The sequence below is a fragment of the Haliotis rubra genome, unplaced genomic scaffold (assembly GCF_003918875.1).
Source record: "Haliotis rubra isolate DU_JTF1 unplaced genomic scaffold, ASM391887v1 Scf1627, whole genome shotgun sequence".
NCBI lineage: Eukaryota > Metazoa > Mollusca > Gastropoda > Lepetellida > Haliotidae > Haliotis > Haliotis rubra.
Window position 1 is genome coordinate 43,243 of NW_025765589.1, and position 25,923 is coordinate 69,165.

At 42.7% G+C, this 25,923-nt stretch overlaps 1 protein-coding gene across 7 annotated transcripts in view; it reads right to left on the minus strand.

Moving 5' to 3' along the window:
* LOC124271708 overlaps positions 1-25,923 on the minus strand; it is an 86,869-nt gene that overhangs the window by 18,906 nt on the left and 42,040 nt on the right. For 6 of the 7 annotated variants that reach the window (XM_046706868.1, XM_046706872.1, XM_046706869.1 and 3 more), the window contains exons 2-8: positions 21,290-25,309; positions 20,298-20,405; positions 19,594-19,639; positions 18,699-18,797; positions 17,123-17,604; positions 16,620-16,781; positions 5,251-5,417 (exon numbers count right to left, since the gene is read on the minus strand). In XM_046706868.1, coding sequence (XP_046562824.1) covers positions 5,251-5,417; positions 16,620-16,781; positions 17,123-17,604; positions 18,699-18,797; positions 19,594-19,639; positions 20,298-20,405; positions 21,290-25,309 — 5,084 coding nt within the window. The remainder of the gene's footprint in view (positions 1-5,250; positions 5,418-16,619; positions 16,782-17,122; positions 17,605-18,698; positions 18,798-19,593; positions 19,640-20,297; positions 20,406-21,289; positions 25,310-25,923) is intronic. The other variant, XM_046706874.1, reaches the window with a different exon arrangement.

Sequence of the window (25,923 nt, forward strand, 5' to 3'; positions counted from 1 at the left end):
GAGCAAGGATAGCGTGCCAATATGAAGAACAGTAGGCATCGGATAACAAAATCCACTCCGCTAATCTCATCTCAGACAAATCTTGGGTGAATTCATTTTAGATGATGTCCCATTAGTTTCACACGTGCACGTGGCTCTCAAAGGACAAATCCTACAGCAATGTTGACCATTATGTACACGTTTCTCGACATCAGCACGAAAATTCCATTCTATTGACCACGAAGAGTCCACTTTCCAAAGCCGTTCACGTGTTCCGCTTTGAACAGAGGGTTCGGTGGGGTTTCACTTAAATCGGTCAGTGTCCTCTGTAGACTCATTCCCACTCTTGGTGTTATAACGGTAACGTAGGAGGCCGAAGAGACCCGAAGAGAGTTCCATTATCACGAGATAATCCTGACGCGGAACCTTCCAATTTGACCTTTGGGTATTGCGGTGCAACTTAGGAATCAATTACCCGATTTTCGAAGAAAGTCACAGATACGATCGGGTATTCATATTCAAGTTAGCTATGTCATCAGTTTATTTTCATTTTGTCACCTTTTGTAAACGACGCTGTGACACACAGAACATGTATTTTGTTGGTTAAAACAATGCACAATTCAGCTGCCAGTGGATCTGATCCAGATAATCTCCCAACCTCAATATACGCTGATGGGGTCGAATAAAAACAACAATTCAGAAACAATATCATCTGACGTTCTTGTTGCTCATTGATATCCAATTACTGCTAATTTCTTACTGGTGTTTCAAAAGACCGGTATTAGATCAGAAAATATTCGGTCACAAACAAGGTAATCAGTTTAACCAAATCGAGCGCGCAGAAGAATTGTGAACGCTGCCGAGCGAGCCCGCCATCAATTACACGTGGAAAGGTCAGCTGTCAGAGTAATCACGTGACCAAATCAATTTCACTCCGAATGACAGCTTAGCGCTGATTTATGATAATAACAGACAGGGGCGGCGTGCATGACTTTCACACTCTGGCATGTGTTGTGAGCTTTGTGTCGGCAGACATCTAGGTCAGTAGGCCACAATCGAGCTGACGTCACGCCTCAATACTCTCGTTCACACACAAGTTCGAACGAGGAGGTAATGTAACCTTGGGTTATATTTATGGGACGTAAAAAATACATCACCTTGCTTCTTAATGAATGATTGATAAATGGCATTAACGAACCTGACATTGTTCGCTGTTAGGGAAGTGCTTTGTGTTTTCGTACCAGATGAAATATTTATCACGTCGGTGGTTGTACAGATAGAGAAGGTGGTATTTCTTTGTATCGTTCTATTCTAAGAATAAGCTCTCATATCCTATATTGACAAAAGAGATAATCGATCATGCGATAACGCGGTTGTGTTACAAAAGATACATCTTTAAACAGCTTGCTTTAACAATTTACTATCGATTTGAAGTCAAAGTAATTCCGTCTCAAGTGATACCACGAGCGCGGGTTGGGTGCTGACAAACTTAACAGGATTCGAACCCAACGATTGGGTCTGGGCCACATGTGCTCCCAAAAGTTCATTGTATAGGCAACATGATATCAAATTATTGCGGCGTGGCTCCTTTAAACATTAAATGGTCACTTAAAACAAATATAAGCAATCGTTCACCGCGATGACCATGGAATATCCTAGGAATGTAAGCCTGAGCTGACATGGAAGTTTGCCAAACAATCAAATTATAAAACAGACCATAGTGTAAGCTCGGTGATAGGAGTACGCTCGTGAAACCTGGAACGAGCCACGAAGGCTATAGAATTACCGGCAAGCATTTGCTGGGGTCACATTTTGCTGGTATATCGTCGACATGTTTTGTGTGTGTTTGTGTGCCTCTCAGCTTGCGTGTTGTCATATGGAATATTTGGCGAGAATTTTGTAAGTTATTTCTTAAATGCGGGCTCTGTGCATCTGCGTTTAATTACGCACACAAACCGGTTGGGTCGGTTTAAAAATAAAAGACGTGATAGTTGGTTCATGTTCAGCTCAACAAGACGATAAACACGCCGTGCACGTCCGGTTATAATCAAACGAGGAAACAATTTGAAGAAAATTTGAAAAACGATATAATGCCGTTTTAAGCGGTAATACTTTCAGACAAATGGATACTGAGAGAAAATTTGATTAGATTAAACACATCAACCGACAGAGGAGTCCGAAAAAGACGTCATTAATCACAGCATTTGTTCCATGAATGCATTGAGCACAAGCTCTGGTTAATCGAAGCGACAGCAAGTGGTAAAGATATCACTTTCAATAAAACAAATCCCGATTACAAATATCGATCCAACTTGAAGCCTATTATTTTTAGAAGTTAGGTTTTGTTTCGTTACGTCACATTAAATCAATTTTGTTCTGGGATTCAAAATTATTTATAATTCATTTATATTACACTAGATGGAATCCGGCGTATTTGAGTATTACGCCTGTTCGCAGCGAATAAAACAGTCATCAGCTCATATATACAAAACCGCCTCCGTTTGTGACCATGATAATAGGATTTTAACCTTTGACATCACTGACGTGTACGTTGCCCTTGTCGTAAGTACAACCCGATCGAGACGTGTCAATTGCATGACGCAGGGAGTAGATACTGAATATATTGTATCAACTTACAGAGGGTAGACTTACAGTATGATCCGATGGACAGTCGCGCTGTCACAATAAATGTTTTTTAAAAAACCCATTTGATACTTGAAATTTTGTTTTCGTTTTCTATTTCATCTGGTGCGTGTTTTTGTCTACGTGAATCGATCAATGCCGTACTCGAGACACGTGCGGTATCTCGCTCCAGGGGCAGTGGGAGATGATGAAATGTGGAAAGGTCACAGATGGTCGTGGTACTTTCTTGGCAAATACCATGTTTATCTCATCAGTGATGGAGAAAAATGTAACTTTTTTCTCTCATTCACCAAAGGGGGCGGTGGGGTAGCCTTATGTTTAAAGCGTTCGCTCTTCAGGCCGAAGACCCGGGTTCGATTCCCCACTTGGGTACAATGTGTGAAGAACATTTCTGGTGTTAACTATCTGGAATATTGATAAAAGCGGCGTAAAAATATACTCACTCATTCACCCAATGAAATAAACGTGTTCAGCTATATTGTTTTTCCCAATTTTCCATATTGATCAAATATATCTCACAGACCTCTGATTTGAGAGATTTCGTATATTTCAGCTTCGTTCCATACTATTTAGATTAAGAAGGCGGCATAGCACTCACTAAATCTTACTGACTACCGGTGAAGGTCTGTGTTAGAATTGATCTTCTGTAACCTATGCTTGTTGTAAGAGGCGACTAACGGGATCGTGCGGTCAGGCTCGCTGACTTGGTTGACACATGTCATCGGTGCCCAATTGCGCAGATCGATGCTCATAAAGTTGATCACTGGATTGTCTGGTCCAGAATCGATTACAAACCGCCACCATATGGCAGGAATATTGCTGAGTGCGGCGCTAAACAACAAAACCAAGCAACATACTGTTTCTAAAGTGTCTCTCTACAACCAACCAACCGCGAACAAGCCTAAGACGTGAATGTTCTTCGTTAGAATTTAATAAGGTGCGACTAACGGGATGGGGCGGTCAGGCTCGCTGACTTGGTTGACACATGTCATCGGTTCCCAATTGCGCAGATCGATGCTCATGCTGTTGATCACTCGATTGTCTGGTCCAGACTCGATTATTTACAGACCGCCGCCATAAAGCTGGAATATTGCTGCGTGCGGCGTAAAACTCAGCTCACTCACTCAATCACTCGTTGAATTTAGTACCCTACGTGTACTTCATGTTCGACTACATCCGCGTCAACTTGCAATGAATCAAGCTGCCAGGTCGACGTAGCGAAAACAACTCCATGCACTTTCTGCCAGCTACTGCTTATCTATGCATCAAACGGGAATGGCGGCCGTAAAGCCTTCTCCAAAGAATGAGCACATTCATTATCCACGAATATTTTGCTTTCAGTTTTAAAAAATCCATTTCCAGACGAAATTCTTTCAAGCGTATTTTGAAAACGCTAATTGATTGGTGTGAACAAGATGTGGCATGTTTGGATGTACGGTTGATCGCTTCCACACGTATTTCATGTATGCACCAACAATTCGTTCTTGGATTAGCTCGCAGTGTGAATAGATGAAAGTTCTGAAATATTTACGTTGAAGGATTTTCTTCCTCTTAAAAATGGCCTGGTAGTTGGGAGGCAATGTACTCGATGACCCTGGCTATGCTAAGCCATGTCGACTGACAAGGGTCAGCGAGTGTAGAACGTACCACTCGCTATGGGCGTTCTTGTTGGCAGAACGACTATCATGTGCATTCCACGCCGATACGAAACCGTTTCGACAAAGAGCACGAGGAACAGGCGGATTGCCAATGTTTAGCTAGAGGTAATCATATATCTGAACACGAATCGGTATGTGAGTAGAATACTTAAACAAAAACAAAAGTGTATGTATTGTTTCTCTGTAAAGAATATTCATGAATCATAAGACCGGGGCTTATTCATTGGAAAATCAGTATGCATTGCACAATCTGTCCAGATGGGGAAGATCAAATCTCAGTAGAATTTTGTATGTAATGATAGAAATATTTCTTAACTGTAACATAAATGTGCCAGCCCTTACAGGTGACTCATTGCATGATCTGCCACGTGTCACTGAGAAATACGCATTGTCACTCATCCTTCATCTTCTTGATAAGAACGAGAAATCGCAGTGCGGTACTTTGGGAACTAAATGTTCAGAGACGGTTGGTTGGTTTGTTGTTTAAAACCGCACTAAGCAATATTGCAGCTATATGGCGGCGGATTGTACATAATCGAGTCTGGGCCAGACAATCCAGTGATCAACAGCATGAGCATCGATCTGCGCAATTGGGATACAATGACATGTGTCAATCAAATCAGCGAGTCTGACCACACGATCCCGTTAGTCGCCTCTTACGACAAGCATGGGTTGCTGAAGATCAGTTCTAACCCGGATCTTCATGAGTTAAATGTTAAGGGGAAATAATGACGTTATTAATGTCGTTTTGCCAAAAAAATGTCTGTAAACAAGAATTTGTAGAACCCCATATATAAAAAACTAAAGTTTGTCGGCCTTGTTTACAACATAACAGTTAGGAGTCTGACGTACATATATACATTACGTCAAAGGACAACGGCGAGTATATATGATTCGGGGTGCATGGGAGACGGTAACGATCTTCCCAGAACGTAGTGACGTGTACACATGAAGTGATGACGTTCCTCACCTGATACCATCCTGAGAACAGCAGTTGACGTCGGCACCATGTTCTATAAGATGACGTGCGACGTTGATGTTGCCCTTCACGCAACTCTCGTGCAGTGCGGTGTATCCCGCGTTGTCTCGCGCGTTAACCTGGACTGTGTGAGTACGTATGCAGTACAAGGCCACGTCCTGAAACAAGGGGAGATAACTATAACACAACGGTAGAGACTGACTGACTGAGGTTAGGTTTACGCCGCTTTTAGCAATATTCAAGCAATATCACGGCGGGGGACACCAGAAATGGGCTTCACACATTGTGCCCATGTGGGGAATCGAACCCGGGTCTTCGGCGTGACGAGCCAACGCTTTAACCACTAGGCTACCCCACCGCCCCCCAGTACAGAGACACCTTATAAACAGTATGTTGGTTGGCTTGTAATTTAGCGCTGCACTCAGCAATATTCTAACTAAATGCCTGCGGTCTGTGGATAATCGAGTCTGGACCAGATAACCCAGTGATCAATAGCATGAGCATCGATCTACAACACAATTAGGGTACGATGACATTGTCAACGAAGTCAACGTGCCTGACCACCCGATCCCGTTAGTCGCCTGTTACGATAAGCATTGGTTACTGAACACCAATTCTAACCCTGATCTTCACGGGTGAAAACAGTATGTACTGTTTAAATACAAATACCTCAAACCCGGGGCTTTTAGTGCCTTTAGGTGGATTCAGTGCATGAAATTGACGCCATCCTTTATCATCAACAAATATGCTTATAAAGTGCAGATATTAATGAATAATAACACACACAAAATGTCACAGCTGTCAAATATGCTTTTGCAGGAACAGATGTTCAGCTTATAATAGCTAATTTAAAAACACAAAAATGTATTCATTTGAACGCACACATTCAGCAAATTAAATATTGGATCCGGTAACTAATATTATTATAAAACCATTAGAATATATCGTCTCGACGCTCTCATCAGAAACACCACATCGAATTAAACATGCTACTCCAGACACACATTCGAAGGTAAACACAAGAATCGCATTTTAGAACATGTACGGTACATCGTTCGATAGTAGTTTATCCCTACGGGTTTTTGGTATGGGAATGGTACGTGCATTAACTAGCTATGGCATGAAGTAGGATGACCGATTTATAAGACAGGCCTTCCTCGGGAAACATATTAATTTACGTAATCTAAACTTAGGTAATCCCAGCATGCGTGCGTCAGGACGGTTGCTATGGACAACGTCGGGCGAGGGGTCACGCCTGGCGAGCGAGCTGCCTCAAGCCTTGATTTCCGGTCTTGCTGACTAATGCGTTTTGGGGAGGGAGAGAAAAGGAGAGGGGGTTTCACTAGCGGTGGGGGGTGGGATTAGGGAGTGGGGTGTGAGGGATGAGCAGAGCTTAGACGGATTCTGTGAAAATCAGGAGATCATTACAGCCACGTCTGTTTGTACTCTCCGTGTTTATGAATCCCTCAGCCTCCCCACTGCAGCCTTGATTGTATTATTCGCGTCTCTTGATATTCTCAGATTTCAATTGGGCTTCGAACGGTTTATGCATTCTTGCTAAATTTGAAAGTCTGGTTTACATTGAATGAAATCGAGCTTATTCTAAATTTGTAAACGAAGCTTTCAGGGTGTGACTTTTCTTCCTTCCTGCAAAATGTTGAGTATAACACGCGATATGAATACGCCAGTATCTGTAACGGGCTTTGGGGACGCCGTGAACTATTTTTAAAATCTTAGATTGCGCGAAACTATATACAGGGTTGAGCTTGGCGTAAAACAACCAATAAAAAGGAAATATCTAAAGTGCGTAACCCGAATATCTGTCGCATGTACTTACAAGTGAGGCTTTGATAAATCTGTCTGTCTGTTTGTCTACCTGTCTACCCGTCGAGATCCACTGATCGAGAATGAGAGAGAGAGAGAGAAATGAGAGAGTGAGAGGGAAATGAGAGAGTGAGAGGGAAATGAGAAGAGGGAGTTGAGAGAGAGAGAGAGAGAGAGAAATGAGAGAGTGAGAGGGAAATGAGAAGAGGGAGAGAGGGAGAGAGAGAGAGAAATGAGAGAATGAGAGGGAAATGAGAAGAGAGAGGGAGAGAGAGAGATCAATCGAGCTGTGTGTTTTATATATATATGATGTTGGCTGTGTATCTTTCATTGCTATAAATACATTCGTGACCCATGTCACGCGTACGTGACGGTGGCGCCTCCTCTGAAAGCTGTTACGCCCGTTTTCTCAATCCTTTACAATCCACCTGACTTCTCTCTCAGCCGATGGTATTTATGTCACAACTGGCGCTTGAATAAACACCGCACCCAAAATAAACAAGTCGTCCTACTTTTTAGCGTTCTACAAAGTTCACCGTGACATCATTCAACGGCGTTGTGTCCCGCCCGACGTCACGTACCGCTGTTGGGGGATACACGGGTAAACAAACAGCCGCACAAAAACATCCCCTGTGTGCGGGGGTGGGGGGGCCCACAGTATCCGGGCGCCGGGGGGGAGAAGACCTCTATTTACCTAGTAAAACACGTACCATGCTCTCCATAAACGTTCCCTGCCCTTTACGACGAGCGAGCAGGTTACCAGCGCTCAATGGCAGTACCACAAGCCCTAGCGTAATAACCCGTAGTCTCTGAATATATATACAATTTTGATAGTAACAAATAAACCCATTCAAATTGAAAAGGAGATCCAGTGAGATGGGAGATTCAGAACCTGAGGGAATCTAGACTTGCTTCAGTTATTGGGGCTTGAGTATTGCAGGGAGGGCTAGGCAGTAGGGAAAATGATGTGGTTCAGGGACTGTGAGTGAGTGAGTTTAGTTTTACGCCGCATACAGCAATATTCCAGCTATATGGCGGCGGTCTGTAAATAATCGAGTCTGGACCAGACAATCCAGTGATCAACAGCATGAGCATCGATCTGCGCAATTGGGAACCGATGACATGTGTTGATTACTGGATTGCCTGATCCAGACGCGATTATTTAGAGACGGTCGTCATATAGTGGGGTATTGCTGAGTGCGGCGTAAAACAAAAAAACAAGTGTTCGCCACTAATATGGCAATGTCCCCCGCCGCTAAAGAATGGAATATCTATATTTATTACTTTTTATTTTTGGGTCACATACAAGATGCTTGAAATGAGCAAATGTCTGCATAATCACCAAGTCAATGTAGGCTGTCAAGTCTCATACTTTTCATTATAAACATTGGGTGCAACTGTTTTATGAGATATCGCCTTTAAAAAGTGGTGGTCAAAGTATCGTGGTGACCTTGAAAAGTATCGTGGTGACCTTGAAGATAAGGTCAAGGTCACCCAAATGAAAACTGGTGTCTGCGTCATACCCCAATGTAAACTGTCACCAAATTTGAAGACATTGGGTACAACAGTCCATGGGATATCGCGTTAACAAGAGTTACACGTGTGAAAAGTGTCGTGGTGACCTTGAAGATAAGGTCAAAGTCACCCCAAATCATCTGGTGTCTGCGTAATCCCCCAATGTATGCTGTCACCAAATTTGAAGACATTGGGTACTTGCCTTCAAAAAAAAGTGCCTAATGTGACTTTTTTCAAACTAAACTTTCTTTCATTTAAACAATGTTCTTGTTTTGATCTTAAGGTGTTTTATAGTTGCTGTTAGAATTTAGTATCGTGATACCTATCGTATCGCCACCCTTATATCGGGATTCGTATCGTATCGCAGCTTCAGTGCATGATACTTTGGCAATATATCGTCGTGACTAAACTTTTAGTATCGTGATACGTATCGTATCGCAGGTTGTATGCTAGACTAAGGCTTAGTCTCTGAATATATATAATTTTGATAGTAACAAACAAGCCCATTTATATTGAAAAGGAGCCCTAGGGAGACCAGAGATTCAGCTGGGGAAATCTAGACTTGCTTTATTTAAGGCTTTAGCAGCGCAGAGAGGGCTTGGCAGTAGGGAAATTAATGTGGTTCAGGGACTGTGAGACAGACTAGTTGTATGCCAATACCAGCGCTAATGGAGATATTGTTGTTTATGGTCAACAACATATGGTCAGAAGATCGCATTACACTATTCAGAAATAAGCCCTGTGGGCGATGTTGTCACGTTGGTATCCATTTATCGACTTGTTTAAATGGAAGTGCCACGGGAGTTGCCAAAGATAAAGACGAAGCCTCACGCGTTCCTTAATGTGCCTTCGAGACAGAATGTCCTGCCACTTACGTATCGGCGTGTCTTAAAATGTCCACACTGGACCAATTCATCCGCGTAATAAGAGCTGCCATACATGACCCCCGGTACTGCAAATATATTCAAGGTGTGACTCACGTGTTTCGTAAGAATACAGAGCCTATATACATATCGTGACTGGCACATTTTGCTGAAGCCTCTCGACGGTCATATCTGTCTTAAAATATCCAGACTTAATAGGATGTCAATTTGTATTTTATAAATATTTTCATTCAGTTGCAAGACATGGGCATATCATGAATAGATGCATACAGAGAGAATAAATACATAAATCTATATAATATAGAGAATAAATAAATTTAATATAATATAGAGAGAATAAATAAATAAATAAATAAATAAATAAATAAAAATAACATATTTCATGTTTAAAGATCATCTATTTTCCTTATGATATTGTGTGAGCTGGTATTGACTTGTACCTGGCAGGACCCCTCAATACCAAGCTACCTAAATGAACCACATAAACCAGTGGTAGTCAGCATGAGCAACGACTTATTCTGTCGTCGGCGACAATATTCAGCTAAACCGTTCCACATCACATACGCCAACCACAAGGTGCTGACGACCTATTAAATGAATGCCCTTTGTGGATACAGGGCTAAATAATTGTGATATTTTGCTTCTGGATGAACAAAAGATATTTCGCAGGGTGTCAGTTTGATATAACAATACACGCGTGATGCAGGCATTAAATGTGTACCACTTTTGATAAAATCTTGCATAGTCCTGACTAACAGGGGCGTCGGGTAGCCTAGTGGTTAAAGCGTTCGCTCGTTACGCCGCATACCCGGTTCGATTCTCCACATTTGTACAATGTGTGATGCCCATAACTAGTTTAGTCTGTCATACAGACCCTGAAACATATATATCCAAGAAGCCTGTGCAAGTCTAGAAAATGTGGCAAGTCTAGATTTCCACAGCTTCATGAAAATGAAGAAAGTCTCAGGGCTCCTTTTCAGTTATTTTACTCCGAACTTTGTTCTGTTAAATATGTTCATTTCAGAGACTAATTGTTAGTCTAATTACTGGTGTCCCTGCATCCATATTGCTGGAATATTGCTAAAAGCGGCGTAAAACTAAATTCACACACCTGACAAAGAATGAAACATTATTAGGGAATCGAACTATCACATGTTCCTTGCAACTAATTGCATCGTCTTAAACAACTACCCCCCCCCATGATTTCATAATAATGGCGAACCGTGGACCTATTCTGTATCCCGAGAGACAGTGCATTAATGTAAATATTATAACTATCTGTCAATTCCCACACCGAGACGTGTGATTATTTGCAAGCTGTCGCTGAGAATGTATTACTCGGAATTACCGGTTTAATGGATTCCCTGACCTTCAGTCGAAACAGTGTTCCCTCTCATCAGCCTAACGGTAAATTCGGACTAGAAGCCCATCAACAGATGTGGATGCTGATTAAACGGGCGAAGCACAATGCGCAAGCACCTGGCGGACGAGCTGTACATAGAGATGCAAACGGCTCTACAGCGTTGTTATCGATTTGTACAGGCCCGCTGGTATCAGCTAGACAATACCGATAAAAGAAACGTGCTTTACGTGTTTGCAATATGTCAGGCGGTGAATCGTTACATAACTAGCGTCAGTCTATGTCAATGTGTTTCTGTCGAAGAAGCGATAAGATATCCAAAATGAGTGAGCCATAGTCGAAGTAAATGCGTAACAATCGAAATTAAAGATCGGGGTAAAATTGGTTGATACCCGTGGAGGTCCGGGTTAGAATATTGATCTTCAGTTACCCCTGCTTGTCGCAAGAGGCGACTAACGGGATCGTGTGGTCAGGCTCGTTGACTTGGTTGACACATGTCATCGTACCCCAATTGCTCATGCGGTTGATCACTGGATTGTCTGGTCTAGACACGATTATTTACAGACCGACGCCATATAGCTGTAATATTGCTGAGTGAGGCGTTAAACAACAACAAACAAACCAGATATTAGTCACACATTCGACGAAAATGTGTTACAGTGAAAGTGACAATGGTATGTTCGAGAAACGAGTCACAGCCGAGATACGTCTGTCTCAATCGGATCACACGTCGGGATACAGATGTGAAGCTTACGTCATGTGGCAACCGGGTCAAACTGGTTATGTCAGTTACGTAAGAGTACACGAGAACAGGATAAATATCAAGTCTATTTCAAATTCCAAGTCGCAGTTTCCCAACATGAAGAGTCATGTGTTGTGTAACTACTTGGAGCATTGTGACGTCACGGCCAGAGTTAACAGTTACCGTTCAGTTTACCTGATGATGGGGCCAGAACAAGCCCTGAAACGTTGTACTCGAGAATAAAAAGAAGATGTAACCCAGAAAAATCTCTATGTTCATATCCGAGATAGTTCGAGATAAGCGCGGTAGCGATATCAGTTGACTAACATCTAGTCTTTGAAATGAACATATTTTACACAAAGAGGCTTGTAACGCTAAAACTGCCATCAAGGTATATACTGTCACTGACGGGGGTCTTAGTACTACAGTATATAGAAGGTCCTTTTATATAGGACCGCCTGCGTGGTGTAGTGGTTAGAGCGTCCGCCCGGAGAGCGGAAGGTCGCGGGTTCGATCCCCGACCGCGTCATACCAAAAGACGTTAAAATATGGTGCTTGTTGGTCCCTGCCTGGCGCTCGGCATTAATGGGTACAACAAGGACTGGTCGGTTCGGAGTCAGTATAATGTGTCTGAGTGGGCTTTTCATACTTCACTGCGGCATGGTATCTCAGTGGGCTAGCACTATAAAACCAGCTTCAGTCTGGGCTAGTACAAGCAGCCGCACATGCACATACACACGCATGCACGTCGTCATATGAGCGAAATATTCTCAAGCACGACGTTAAACTCAATTTCACCTCACCTCACCTTTTATATAGTACTAAGACCCCGTCAGTGACAGTTTATACCTTGATGGCAGTTTTTAGCATTACACGCCCCTGTGATTTTACAGAAAAACGGTTCATAAATAATAATAATCATAAATATAATGAAAAGGAGTTCAGAGACTTTTTTCATTTTCAGAAACTGTGGTAATCGAGAATGGCCATAATTTCTAGCCCAAAGTGCTGACGAGTATTGAGGATATGGGAAGGACACTATTCAGCGGTAAATCGACATAATTGTTTTCGAGTTAACCAGACCTCGAGACATGGCTATTTGTATTTGAATCAACTTACAACAGCATGGCTACTGTAAGCCATCGTGGCATTTAACAGAATAAAACAAAGATGGCGATTGAAAGCATCCAACAGATCACGTTTGTCTTCACAGAAAACAGCCAGCACCTACATAACGTCAGAATACAATTCCTGGTCCGCATCTGGGTATAATTTTCGTAACAACCCATCTCAAAACACAAGTAACAAATACCGGAATATGAAATAAAACGATCGTGGATTTACAGCACATGTAATTCATTTCTTATTCTCATTTGTCCTCCATAACATGAATATTGCATTGCGCAACCCATGTGACTACTGTTATATCGCATCGCTGTGTGATTCACGCGTATACAATGCATCTAACATATATGTGGCAGTTGTAATAACTCCCAGTTTTTTTCAACATCTGTTGGTAAAATATACTGGATATACAACGGTACAACCTGGGGCGGTATACACATCACATTGCGTGCTGTATCGATCGCGCCGACGCTCCTACTGCGATATTAATTGAATCCTTTGCACGATTTAGGTGACCTAGTTTGAGGGCATCCGTGCTGCATGTATTGATTGGCGTGTTGTCATTAGCAAACCACGTGACCTGCCGAAGATAAGCTCGTGAAGACGGAACGGCATAATTCACACCTGTCGATATTCTTCGTTTAATGTTAGTTTCGTGTTTCATATATCGTTGTGTTCATGTTCATGGAGGTATCATGAAATTGTCATGGCAACGTGAGGAATAGAATATTAATGTTCAAATAAGGAGGGTATTCAGTGTTTGCGAATCCCTACGACGTGTTTAAGTCCATATCATGCTCAATATTGACGTTGATTATACACAGCATGTGATCATGTGATCAAATTGACATGCACTTTTAGCAGTGGAACCTTTTAGATACAAGCCCTGGTTAATCTGGAAACTTGGGGATAATCATATGTGTATAAAGTGAACCTCTTTACTCATGCATCGACATTACTCTGGGCTCGTTAATACGGACATTTGTTAATCCGGCCGGTCAGTTTCATCCATTACAAATCGTCCGGTTTAACGGGGTTTCACAGTATTGTGAAACTTATTTGATCGCGATTTATAAACGATAGCAATACACGTATTTCAGGATGATTAAGTTTAAACCTATCCTCAGTATTCCGAGCATTGTCAGACAGACAATAACATATGTTCATATAAACACAACCCTTTGGGATTGGCTACTTGATTCAAATGCGAAAGCACAAAGTGAAAAAAAACAACGTGACAATCGTTTAACCTTGGTGTCCTATTTCAGCATAGAACGCTCTGCCATTGTCCTACAGCAGGTATATTCGCGTTGCTATTCAAACTCACGAGACCGTCAATGCAGATATGGTGAACAGGGGCTTTGAAGCGTTACCCTTGACAATGGACCACCCGACGAAAACATGTCATGTCGAATGACGAGGCGGTCTCTTCGTTTTGTTTGTTTGTCGTTTTCATCGCAAATATAGGTCAAACAGAAAACGGTAACAGGTATCACGTGACTGCCTTTTGAATGACTAATGGGATTTTTTTATCAGAGGCTTAATGCGGTGAATGTGAGCGGTGAACGAGATGTTTGATCCTGGTTAGAATGAGACGGTAGGATGAGATTTACGCTTTACGTAAATCGCCCGTGATGAAATAGTTCCGCGAAAATGAGTTTATTCCAACTTTACAGTTTGTCCATTTTGAACATTTCTTTCAGTTTTCAATATACAGAGATCTATATATCAGCAAATATTACGACGTACGGACAGTTACTATTACGAATCTCCGACACAAGCGTACACATGACCGCTACTTTCATCTTTTCCGCTCCACCGATTGTGTACGTTTAGCTATACTCAATTACGTGTGACCTAATTACATATTTCATTATACATTTTACAATTGGTCTGTTATCATGAGACTTGAAGCCAACGGTCACATATCGGTTTCCCATTTCCAGCAATGTTCACTTTTATCGTTGTTTTATCATAACAAATTGATAATCGCTCAATTTCATTTGTTGTCTGTTTACCCAGGTCTCCCGATGGGTTGGCGAGCGTGCCATACGCGCCACCAGTCATGACGTAGAGAGCTATTTATATCGTGACCTTGCCATTGGCATGTGAAAGGTTTAGCGCCTATGTTCCGGAAGGCATTAATCAAGCTGTCTGTAGAAAGATGGAATAAAATGCTCATAAACTGTCGACATGTGTCAACGGACAGAAGCCTGTAGACGTGCCACCGAGTGTGGAAACACAATGCACCGTTATCCAGAAAATCGAATACATTTCTAAAACACCTCGCTTTAGTGAGTCTGCACACTACCGTTACGCCGGAGACATCGTAGAGTGCAAACCTCGAGTGATGGATCGCCTATACTCCAGGCTGAAAAACTTCACTGATATATCAAATGTCTAGAATATGTCGCAGCGTACTTGTGTTGCAACAATACACACTAGAAAATGATGGCGTCGGGGACAGATAAAATGACCTCGCAATTCATAAAATTGAAAACCAACTGACTTTGTCCAAACAGTAATACATACATAACGCCCACAATGTACTAGTCATTAGCTAACACTGCAAATAAACACATATTTATCTGTTATTAGTTACAAAGAACTACATAGAGCTATAGCTACCCTATTATTCGACGTGGACATTTTAACCATAAATTGTATATTCATACACTTATCCTATCTCACGTTTAGCATCCATCGCGTGAGTTTGGATGAGTTAAACATTTAGAAATTTTAACTATAAATTAACTATAAATTGTATATTTGTACACTTATCCTTTCTCACGCAATGGATACTAAACGTGAGATAGGATAAGTTAAACAAATTATAATCTCCAAGTCCTCAATGGGTCATTAATGAAAAGGTAAGATTTACAACCCACTGAATGAAAATTTATACATTCTCACCTCTGACTGATAAGGTAAATTAATATTAAATTATTTTATGTGGATTACCGTCAGGTCACGTCAGTTACATATTGTAACTCAATGTCACGCGCTAATTTCCTTTGTGTAATTTCCTTACATTTTTGTTACATCAGGAAATGATCTGGCATGATCCGAACATCAAAACGGGCAGATATTTATATCCTACTGCTACGTACGGCGGTATGCCCTGTTTTGTTTAAGCTGTCCCTGCGCTGATAGTACACGGGAGTTTTGTCGAACGTCAATCTACCAGTACAGTACTGTACCTCGTCTGTACCAACGCTTAACCTGTAATCAGCGTCTTGCCTACTTGAACATGTGTACGTGTCCGCGCGCACTTTCCTTTGCACTGAATAACACGTGAGTGATAGTCTGACTTAACTCTGCTGTTATCTAAATGTTGAGGGCTTGGCTTCGAGCCAGCACGCTATCGCAGTGTAAATGGGTTATCTGGAATGTCATAATTCCACGCAGTTGCGAGCGAGGAAAACGTTATCGAGGGAAAATTGTGACCAGCTACGTACGCAAGTTGTTACTATCGGCCTCTCTCAGTTTCACGCTTGTCACGTCAAAGACCCGGGTTTGATTCCCCACATGGGCACAATGCGTTAACCCATTTCTGGTGTCCCCCGCCGTGATATTGCTGGAATTTTGCTAAAAGCGGCGTAAAACTAAACCCATTCACTCAGTTTCTAACTCCCAATTATAAATATATTTTCAATTTTGTTTAATTTTCTCAACCAGTGGGATTGTACATAACCGATATTTTGTAATTGGTGTCTGGCACGGATTGATGCTTTAGCTATTTTCGTGTCATCGTGCCCCGATCACATGACACGATGCTCCCGATGTTAATCACTGGCTTGACTAGTCACTACAGACCGACAAAACATTGAACAGTGAATATTATCTGTCTTGCGAATTTCATCAGTCGCGTTGGTTGGGAATGCAGTGCCTATAAATAGAAATCACTAACCTCGTATCCCAGGCGGGCTGCACGGTGTAATAGGGTCTCCCCAGAATTCTTGTTGATGGCCAGTTTCTTCATTTCCGGCGGGATGGGATATGACACCACACCTCCGTTTGGGTCGTCGGACTGAACTAGGTAGGTTGTAGATTCCTCGTCATCTCCAAAATGCTGAAACATGAGTTTGAAATGAGGTGAGGTGAGGTGAGGTGAGGTGAAATGGAGCTAAACGTCGCGAAAATATATAGTACTTTTATAGCGCATGCGCGTATCTGCTTTAGTCGCATTCTTTTCCGATAATATATAGTGACCTAAATTTGATACCACGCAGCAACTAAACCTGGATACAGTAGACCAGTCGTTGTTCCATTCCTTTTTTTGCCATTATCACATCTTTTGACGTTGTTGGATTCGAACAGGAGCTTGAATTTAACTTTCGTTTTATTTAAAAGTAGGCCTATATGTCACACAGAAGCATTATGACAAAGGAAAAAAACACACAACAGACTCACTGCGAAAGAATCATCCAACAGATCTCCTTCCGATCCTAAATCCTGTCTCAAGAATTGTTCAAACTGACTTTGAAATTTGCCTTTGTTTTTCATCTTTCCGCGGGGCCTAGCCTTTCCGCGGGACTGTTTTGTTGACGGACGCTCGCAATCAGGGCCGATGAATTCTTGCACATGTCTCGCACGGCGCCCTCTAGTGGGCAGCGTATCCTGTCCGCTTCTGTAATACAGTTTCATCATCAAACCCCCCTTACTCCTACCCACAGTCTGACGTTGACTTGACTTTGAAATTTCCCAGCATCCATCAGTGTCGTCGTCATCTTCGTCGTCATACTCCTCATCTTCCGGATATGACGTATCCTGTCTAGTTACTCTGCGCAGGCGCGCTCGCCGCTTGGCCCGGTTCAACGCCCTTCGAGACTCGTCCTTCCGGAGTTCCTTCTCATAAGCGGCATTTCTGTTGTATTGCGTGACACGCCTCCTTCCTGTAAGATACAACGATAAATACATAATACAACTTCAAATTTCACGAGGACATACAAATAAAGGAAGAAGTTAAAAAAGACGGCTAAAATGTTTTCGAAACGTATCGCATGAGATTTTCCATGGAAACACGCAGTTTATGTATGTCTAACACACTTGAAGTTGAAAAAAAATGAACTCATCAATTTTACATGAAACAGCATCAAATGGGGTCACACACGGAATCACTAAACACCAATCAACCTTGACATGCAGGAACACAACAGAGAAGACAATACACTTGGCACTACTTTAGAACCACAGCGTACACTTTAATATTGAATGGCGGCGTTATGGGAAGTATCCCCTTCAAACCCATAAACCACATGCACCCGAACACAATTTACAAACACAATACCATGCCAAAATGAGTGTTGAAATGCACATTATGACAATGAGTTCTGGTATCCCCATAAATGTTCTGACAGTGTACAGGGTAAATAGCCTAAGCCGTTTTGACATATATTACAAGAAGTTCATGGTAATGGGCACTTGTTCGTGTGACGTAACAGGAAATGTTTGCGTGCCAACATGATTTCTGTTGATGCCAATATCCAATTTCTGTACACAACAACGTAAACGTTTAAAGCTGCTCGTAGGCAAGTAGCTCCATAACATTGCCCTGTGGGGGTTCCAAGCCGAGTGTTATTGCAGTTTTATGTTTTTCTCGGAAGGCTGTTAATGGGGATTGGATGGCAATAAAGGCTGCATATTTTGGATTTTTGTGCCCTGGTTGAAAGCGTGTCATCGTGATCTCATGGCTTTGGGGTTGACCTCTTGAGCGTTGGTTTACCGGTACTGCTTTGCACGTATTCATATTCAAGTGGAGGTACTCAGTATTTCATCCCAGTTGAATCCCCGATAAAGAGAAATCAGTTGGCCAAAATGGCTGACTTTCATACCCAAAAAGCGCAAAGGGCCTTTGCGCTTCCTGTGGCTTAAAAGTACATTCATCCACACTATAGTTCCACCGTGATACGCTAGGTGATGTACTGCAGACAACGGCGTTGACGACGTCTCAACTTCAGCATCAGCAAAGGATGAGCCCGAGGCTTACCTGTGCACCGATTCCGTGTTCTCGTCTGTAGAACCAGTGGCTGAAAATCTGTAAAACCACAGTGAACCAACGGAGCACGTATAGGCCTCCTCCTAGTGCCTGCAAAGGATATTTATTGTGTTCGTGACCCCGGGTCTATGTACCTACTTTAAGCACTCATACCTACATTAGAAACGGGGGAAGGGATTAAGCTTGTTCCATATGTTTGTGTATGTTGGTGATGAAAAAATGTGATCGTGACTACGGACATAAAAGCATGCACAGCCTGCTACAATAGCAATCCTCGTTCAGGGCTGCTGTCGTTTCTGCACTGGTTGTGACGGAATTTTAAATGATATATTATCCATGACACACTGAGTTTGGGCAGCGGAGCGTGCTCTGATCGAGGATGCTAACAACTTTTGCGATGAACATGCAAGCGGTAACCTATAATGGGATTGCACAAATTATATATACTGGGAATGGGATGGACAGATATAAGGATTGCGTGACTGGAGTGCGTATATATAATCCAAGGGTAGCTTGCACTAACAATAGGAACACCACACCCAGCAATATCGTATACCATTAACGAACACTGTCCAAAGAATGTCTATTCACGTTTTACATATATTTTACCATACGGTGTATGAATTAACTAACTAAATTTTTAAATACTAATGTCTCACACAGGTCTGCATTAAAGCGGATTCCCACTGAATAGAAATTAGATCTGATTTGTACATAAATGTTCGCATTAAACAATATTGAATTAAATTAACGTTAAAACTTATTTTAATGTGACACGCTACAGGAGCAAAATGGAAACAGAAAGTGTAACAAGCACAGAACCAAGCAACACGCCGAGTGATTTTCACAATCGAGACACGACGTCATCAACCACCATTGGTCTTACCTCGTCTACGGGGGCCATCGATGGCTTTCCTCTTCAACTCTTGAGCCTACAAAACACAATCACACTGATTTATTTAAATCATAGGGACAATAGGATGTCCTGATTGTCTGGGTTTTTAAAAACTTTGCATATATAAAATGAACACACACACACATCTAGAGACAGACACACACAGACACACACACATGAATAAACATCATATCATTTTCAAAAACTAAGAGTAATGTTATGTAAAGACGGTACCTGCGAGACATATATTATTTGTTTTTTGCTCATACATGTTGTTGGGTTTTTAAAGCTTCGAGGTATGCAGAACCTCGGATATGTCCAAATGTGAGGTGATGCCGTATTTTGTGTGTAGGCGAGCACGACGAATACATGATATGCATAAAAATATATAATGGCCATCATTCACATTTCCAACGCGTGATTGCTGATGACTCACCATGAATATTAAATATAGTTTTGTCGATTTTCGAAAATCACTTTTTCTGCCAAAAAACAAACGGAACTGTAACCAATATGCATGAAGATATCGTGATGTTTCAGTAGCAGACGATCGCCAAGCTCCTTGACAAGGATGTCTCATGTTGGTAGGCAGTTTCTTATTCTATTACTGGATAAGCTTAATCTAGTCTGAGGCTGTCTCGTGTACGTCTGATCGTATTTGTGGGTTGTGTTTATAGGACCAAACCAAGACAAACCCTTCTGCTCAGGTTGGACAACGTCCTTCTCGTCGGGGATGGAGGTTGCTCAAGTCGAAGACGACTGTCTGCGCTGTCTTCGATCCTGTCAATCTTTATGACAGCTCGCTGAAATTAATATTGATATTTAGAAGGCAGAGATAACCAGAGCACTGAGCTTAAAGAAACAGGGACGCGGAACCAGAACCACGCATCGAATTGGGTGGCATATTCATGGTGGATCGTCTGATATGATATATAGCGCATTATTCATCTCCTGGTGGTGTGCGTAGCCTACAAACGGCTTGTGCAGCCTAAAGAGTCTTTGCCAAATCAATGGTTATATCTTACGATGATGTCGTGCGCAACCTTCCACGCAGTGGGCGTCACCGATTCTGACCACCCGACTATTTCGTCGCCTGTCACAGTATAGGTCACGTAGGCTCCTAGTCCGGAATCCCAAACGTGTAATAATGAGTGAATATTGTTTTACGCCATAGTAACTAACATTAAACTTACATTAAACAGGGACATGGAAAGCAACTTAAAACTATCAGTTAATGCGAATAAGAGTAAAGAAATAGCCTACTTTTCAAAAACTGTTTTGTTTCAAAAACTGCAGTTTTGGGGTGTTTTTTCTGTTTTACCCTGAACTGATATCCTATCTTCATGAATGATTTCTATTAATAACGTAATCTGAACCAGACAATCCAGTTACTGACACCATGAGCATCGACCTACGAGGTTGGGTTGACATACGCCAACCAGGTCAGCGAACCTGACCACCCGGTCCCTTCAGTCGCCCTTTCGGACAAGCATGATTGTAATCAAGATTTCATTTTGTGAAACCCATGGGTTTGTGTGTGGTGACGACAATCAGTCGTCATCAGCATAGTGAAGCGGTAATCACTAGGTTAGAACACGCCTCAGAGGTACCCATGAATTTGGGCGCACTGGACCACGGAGGTAGAGAATAGGTATTCATAACTGATCATGTTGAACAGAATACTCACCCGTAGTGGTCTTTCCTGCCTTGCAACGGTGGTTGTCTCCTTCTTTTTGGTCGGTTCTGCTATGATTTCCTTCTGTGTGTTGTGTTTGTCCACCTCAAATCCTTCTGAGTCTCCTGCTTCTTCCAGTAGTTTGTCCTTTTTAGAAATCCGCACCTGTTTCCGCTTTGCCTTTGGTGGCTTCTTCACAGGAACCTGCTTCTGTCGTGGACGAAGACCCTGCTTCTTGTAGTTCCTAACCAAGGATGCTTCTTCCATTTCATGTATTTCCGTCGTAGCCTTCAGAAGCTTGTACTTCAGAGGGGCTGCCAGAAACTTGAGTTCTTTCTTTCGTGGGGTCGTTTTACTCAACTTGGCAATCTTTCTGATATACTGACTAGATCGCTTTTGCGATGCCTTTGTACTGTCCTGCTTTTGTTTCTTTGTCGGAGTGGATTTTGACTGTTTGTTTCCATTCCTGGTGTTGGAACTCTCTTTGTCTTGACGTACTCCTTGACTAGAAGATGATTCATTGTTCAGACTGTCCTCTGGAAGAACTTGGGTTGAGTCGGAATGTACTCCAATTTGGTCCTTATTTGAATGAACAAAGGGCGCAACGTTGGCAACGGGGATATTTTTTTGATACATTGATGGCCTCTCGGGCAACGAATTCCTTCTCATAATCTCCGGCCGTACATATTTCTCACCGGGCCTCACCTGCCCATCAGCTGTTGCTTCAGCTGAAGGTGGAGCAGGTGGTTTTAGGAGAATCTTTGAACCATCCTTCTCCTTCACAGCTTTATCTCCTTGCTGTGCCCTCTGAATGTTCTCCCCGCGGACTCCAACAGCGCCAGGAACTAGTCTATTCTTAACAGGAGTTGCTGGAGGATCAAGCTGCGGCGGTTCATTGTGTAGAGAGGCATCCTCGGGAGGGGGAATTTTATCGTGTGGGCTAAGAATTGGCATTTTAGGAGAAGCTGGACTTGATGGGGAAATCGTTGGCATCTTGAACACACCGTCCATAGTACGATGAACGTGATGAGGAATTGAGCTAGGTACGTGGGTTGCCACGCGCTTCTGATCTTCGTCTTGGCCAAAAGCATTTAGTATCCTGTGCTTTTTGGACAATATTTTGTGTGGTCCAGGACGAGGGACGGATTTCGGTGCAGGTTTTTGGCTTTGGTCACTATTGCTGGTGGATGTCGGTATAGCTATTGTCAGTGGCTCAGTGTACTTGGCCATGTTCATTTGTTCATCCTTCTGTGTTTCAGCAGCAGCAGCAGGCTGAGGTTGGGACTTCTGAGAAGGGGCTGCAGTCACACCTGTGATTTGAATTTCGGGGGTAGTTTGAGAGGCCTCGGGTCTCTGAACTTCTTGTTGTTCTGACACTGGGGGCTTGTACAGGGTTGTGCTTATAACCTGAGACTTGGGAACATTCCTCTTATCATGAGTTGTAACAATGTATCCATTACTACTAGGTAGCTTCATTTCATAGGAAGGCTTAGTTTGAGTAACATTTGAATGAGATCGAATTGATTCATGATATCTACTGTCCACAGATCTCTGCTCTTCTTTCTTCTGCGGATAGAACGCTGACTTGGTTGCAACCATGCTCTGACTGTAGAGAGGGCTAGCTATTGTACTTTGAGAAGTTGGTTTACTGTAATACTGATTCTGTGGAGGTCTCTGTGGCTGTTGTTGTTGCTGTTGCAGTTGTTGCTGCTGCTGAGCAGGAGGTGGCGGCTGTTGATGATGATGCGACATCGGGTGCTGCATGAGCTGATGTTGCTGCAACGATCTTTGATGAAGCAGCTGTTGTTGATGTTGCTGCTGATGTTGCTGATGTTGTTGCTTCTGCATTGAAGGATATATTGGATGGTGCGGCTGAGATTTATGATTTGAACTGGAACTGACGCTACTCTGAGACCCTGGTTGCCTTTGATGACTGGTCTGAGATGAAATATAGCTACTGACAGGTTTTTGATAGGAGTTTGTAGTATGTATATCATTCTTTATTCCATATGAGGATGATGTGTTTTGGCTATAGGACATGGCCCTTCTGTAATCGGATGCGTCAGCATAAGATCCAGTAGCCTTGGCATACACAACACTTTGACTAGAAACATGGAGATGAGGAACAGTTGTCTTTTGTGGAATCTGACTGGGGTATGCATTTATTTCAGGAGGTGAGGGATAACATGTTTTTTGTTCCTCGTATTTTGGCTGCAGACGAAGAGGCGATTTAACTGGCCCTTGGTTCTGGAAACCTTCAACTTGGGAAACATTTGAATCATGCGCCGGATAATATATATTCTGTATTTGCTCTGTCTTTGGCTGACTATGTTCAACTTTAGGTTGCACGTGTCTTTGACTTTGATAAGCATACTTGTTCCCTTTCATATACACATTACTTTGGCAAATATTCTGCTGTAGCTTGATATCAAACATTTGATCAGTTTCAATATCATATGTGTATTTTTGTCTTTGAGGTGCTGGAGCAGTCATTAACACCTTACTGCCTACCTCTTTAGACCGTAGATCCACAGGAATATCGGCTTTGACACACGGTTTCTTCATCGGAGGCACTCCTCTGTTATCTGTTTCGGACAATCCGTAGTCTATCGCAGTATCTACACATCGCTTTCTAGTTTTAACTGACAAATCTAGGGGGCTTTCAGAAGCAACCCTAGCGCTCAGGCTATTATCAACACTAGTCAAATCTAAAGGCATACCAGTCTGTATAGATCCACTTTTCACAGGCTGCATCACATGTTTAACTGGTGGTTCTTTGGTCTCTGTCCTCCTCGGAGGGTAATCCTGCCCACGAACACTCACACCTTGGGATGACGTCAGTGGTCTAGCGCTCTGGTTGCTTGGCACAGAATACACACTATGACGCTTGTCGCCACTGTGGGACACAGGGGCGTGTTGGCTGCTTGGATTATAGTGATGGTGAGACGAGTGGGGTGTGTTGGGCATTTGATTTGAGCGTCTCAGAGCCTCGGAAGAAGCTCCAGATGTTTGACTGTAAGACATTGGGATGGTGGATCTCGGGATCCCGTAGCCACTTTCACTTAATACTTGACGTTGTTGAGAACCGGTGGGACTCTGAAGAGGCCCGTATTGATTTGACTGACCCTGGTAGCCCTGTCTGATAGGGGAATGTCTACTCATGGCATGCATTGCACTCTGTATGGAACTAGATTGCACAGGCATCGGCATTTTCATTGTCTGGCTTGCTGGAGTCACTGCACTAGAATGCGGGTATCCAGATTGTTTAGGCGACTGTGATATGCTGCTCCCCGTCTGATAGCCCATGGCTACGGATCCCGGATACACCGACCCGGACGACCTGGGGCTAGGAACAGAGCTGTGTTTATCCACAGTTGCAGCTTCATGTATATGCTGCCTATAGTCAGAAGACTGTTTTAACTTAAACACGCCAGTTAATCCACCCCGATTCTGAACGCCACTTTGAGGTATTCCAGTTTGTATTGAACTAGGGTATCCTGAAATAAGTCCAGAGTCGATGGCTCCAAGCTGTGAAGACTGAACACGTTGTTGACCAAGAGATGGGTATCCAACAGTGGTCAACGGTGGAACTCTCTCGGGTCTGCTCGTCAAAGGTAAACCATTTTGTATAGACCCGCCTCCATACGAAGACACATGGTTCTGGCTTTCCGCAGAGATGGCACTATTCACTGAAAGACTTTGAGGTTGTACGGTTCCCGAGTGTCCTGAATGGGATCGTGGGAATCGAGAACTGGCCTCCGAGGATACACTGTTGCCATAGTAATACAATGAGCTGCTCTGTGACGTCAGGGTGGAATTATGTCCTTGAGTTGAGGCATATGCAAGTGGTGGGACAATCTTAGACTGAGTCACCCCGGGAACAAGCGTACCCCTGGATAAGGAAGCAGTCTCAGGGTGCGGCTGTTGTATAGGGTATCCTGGGTATTGAGCTTTCCGCTGATCCACCATTCCCATGGCCAACGGTGGTATGCCTTTACCTTGTTCCTTGTGATTATACATCGTGGCGGCTATCTGAAACAAGGAAATTGACGGTGACTCAATGAACGGTAATTTTCGTGACGAGACATCTGGCACATGACAATGAAATATTGACGAATTCTTTGAGTCTTCCTCAACTGATATTTTAGTGTAAGCTTATCATTCGTACTGGCATGCTTACTTTTCGTCCATATGGTTCGGACTCGAGAACCGAATACGTCGCACATATAGCAATAGACTCACGTCCATCATTAAGCATTTCCCACTTGCGTCTAACATAAGATACATCTGCGACCAACGTGGCTGTTTTTTTTAATTGAAACCGAGTCCTGGTCATCGTGTGTTGACGGGTTTCACACCAAGGGAGATTAAAATCAAATGAAGGATGTTTAGTCCATGCCATACTGTCATTCAGGTTACAAATTGGATACTAACTGTTAAGTCTATTCCTCTACAGATCATGACGGGCGTAAATCTCTCTCTCTCTCTCTCTCTCTCTCTCTCTCACACACACACACACACACACAAATGCGTACAGACACAGACAGATAGACATACATACATACATACATACATACATACACACACACACACACACACACACATACATACATACACACACACACATACATAAAACATTTTGTAGA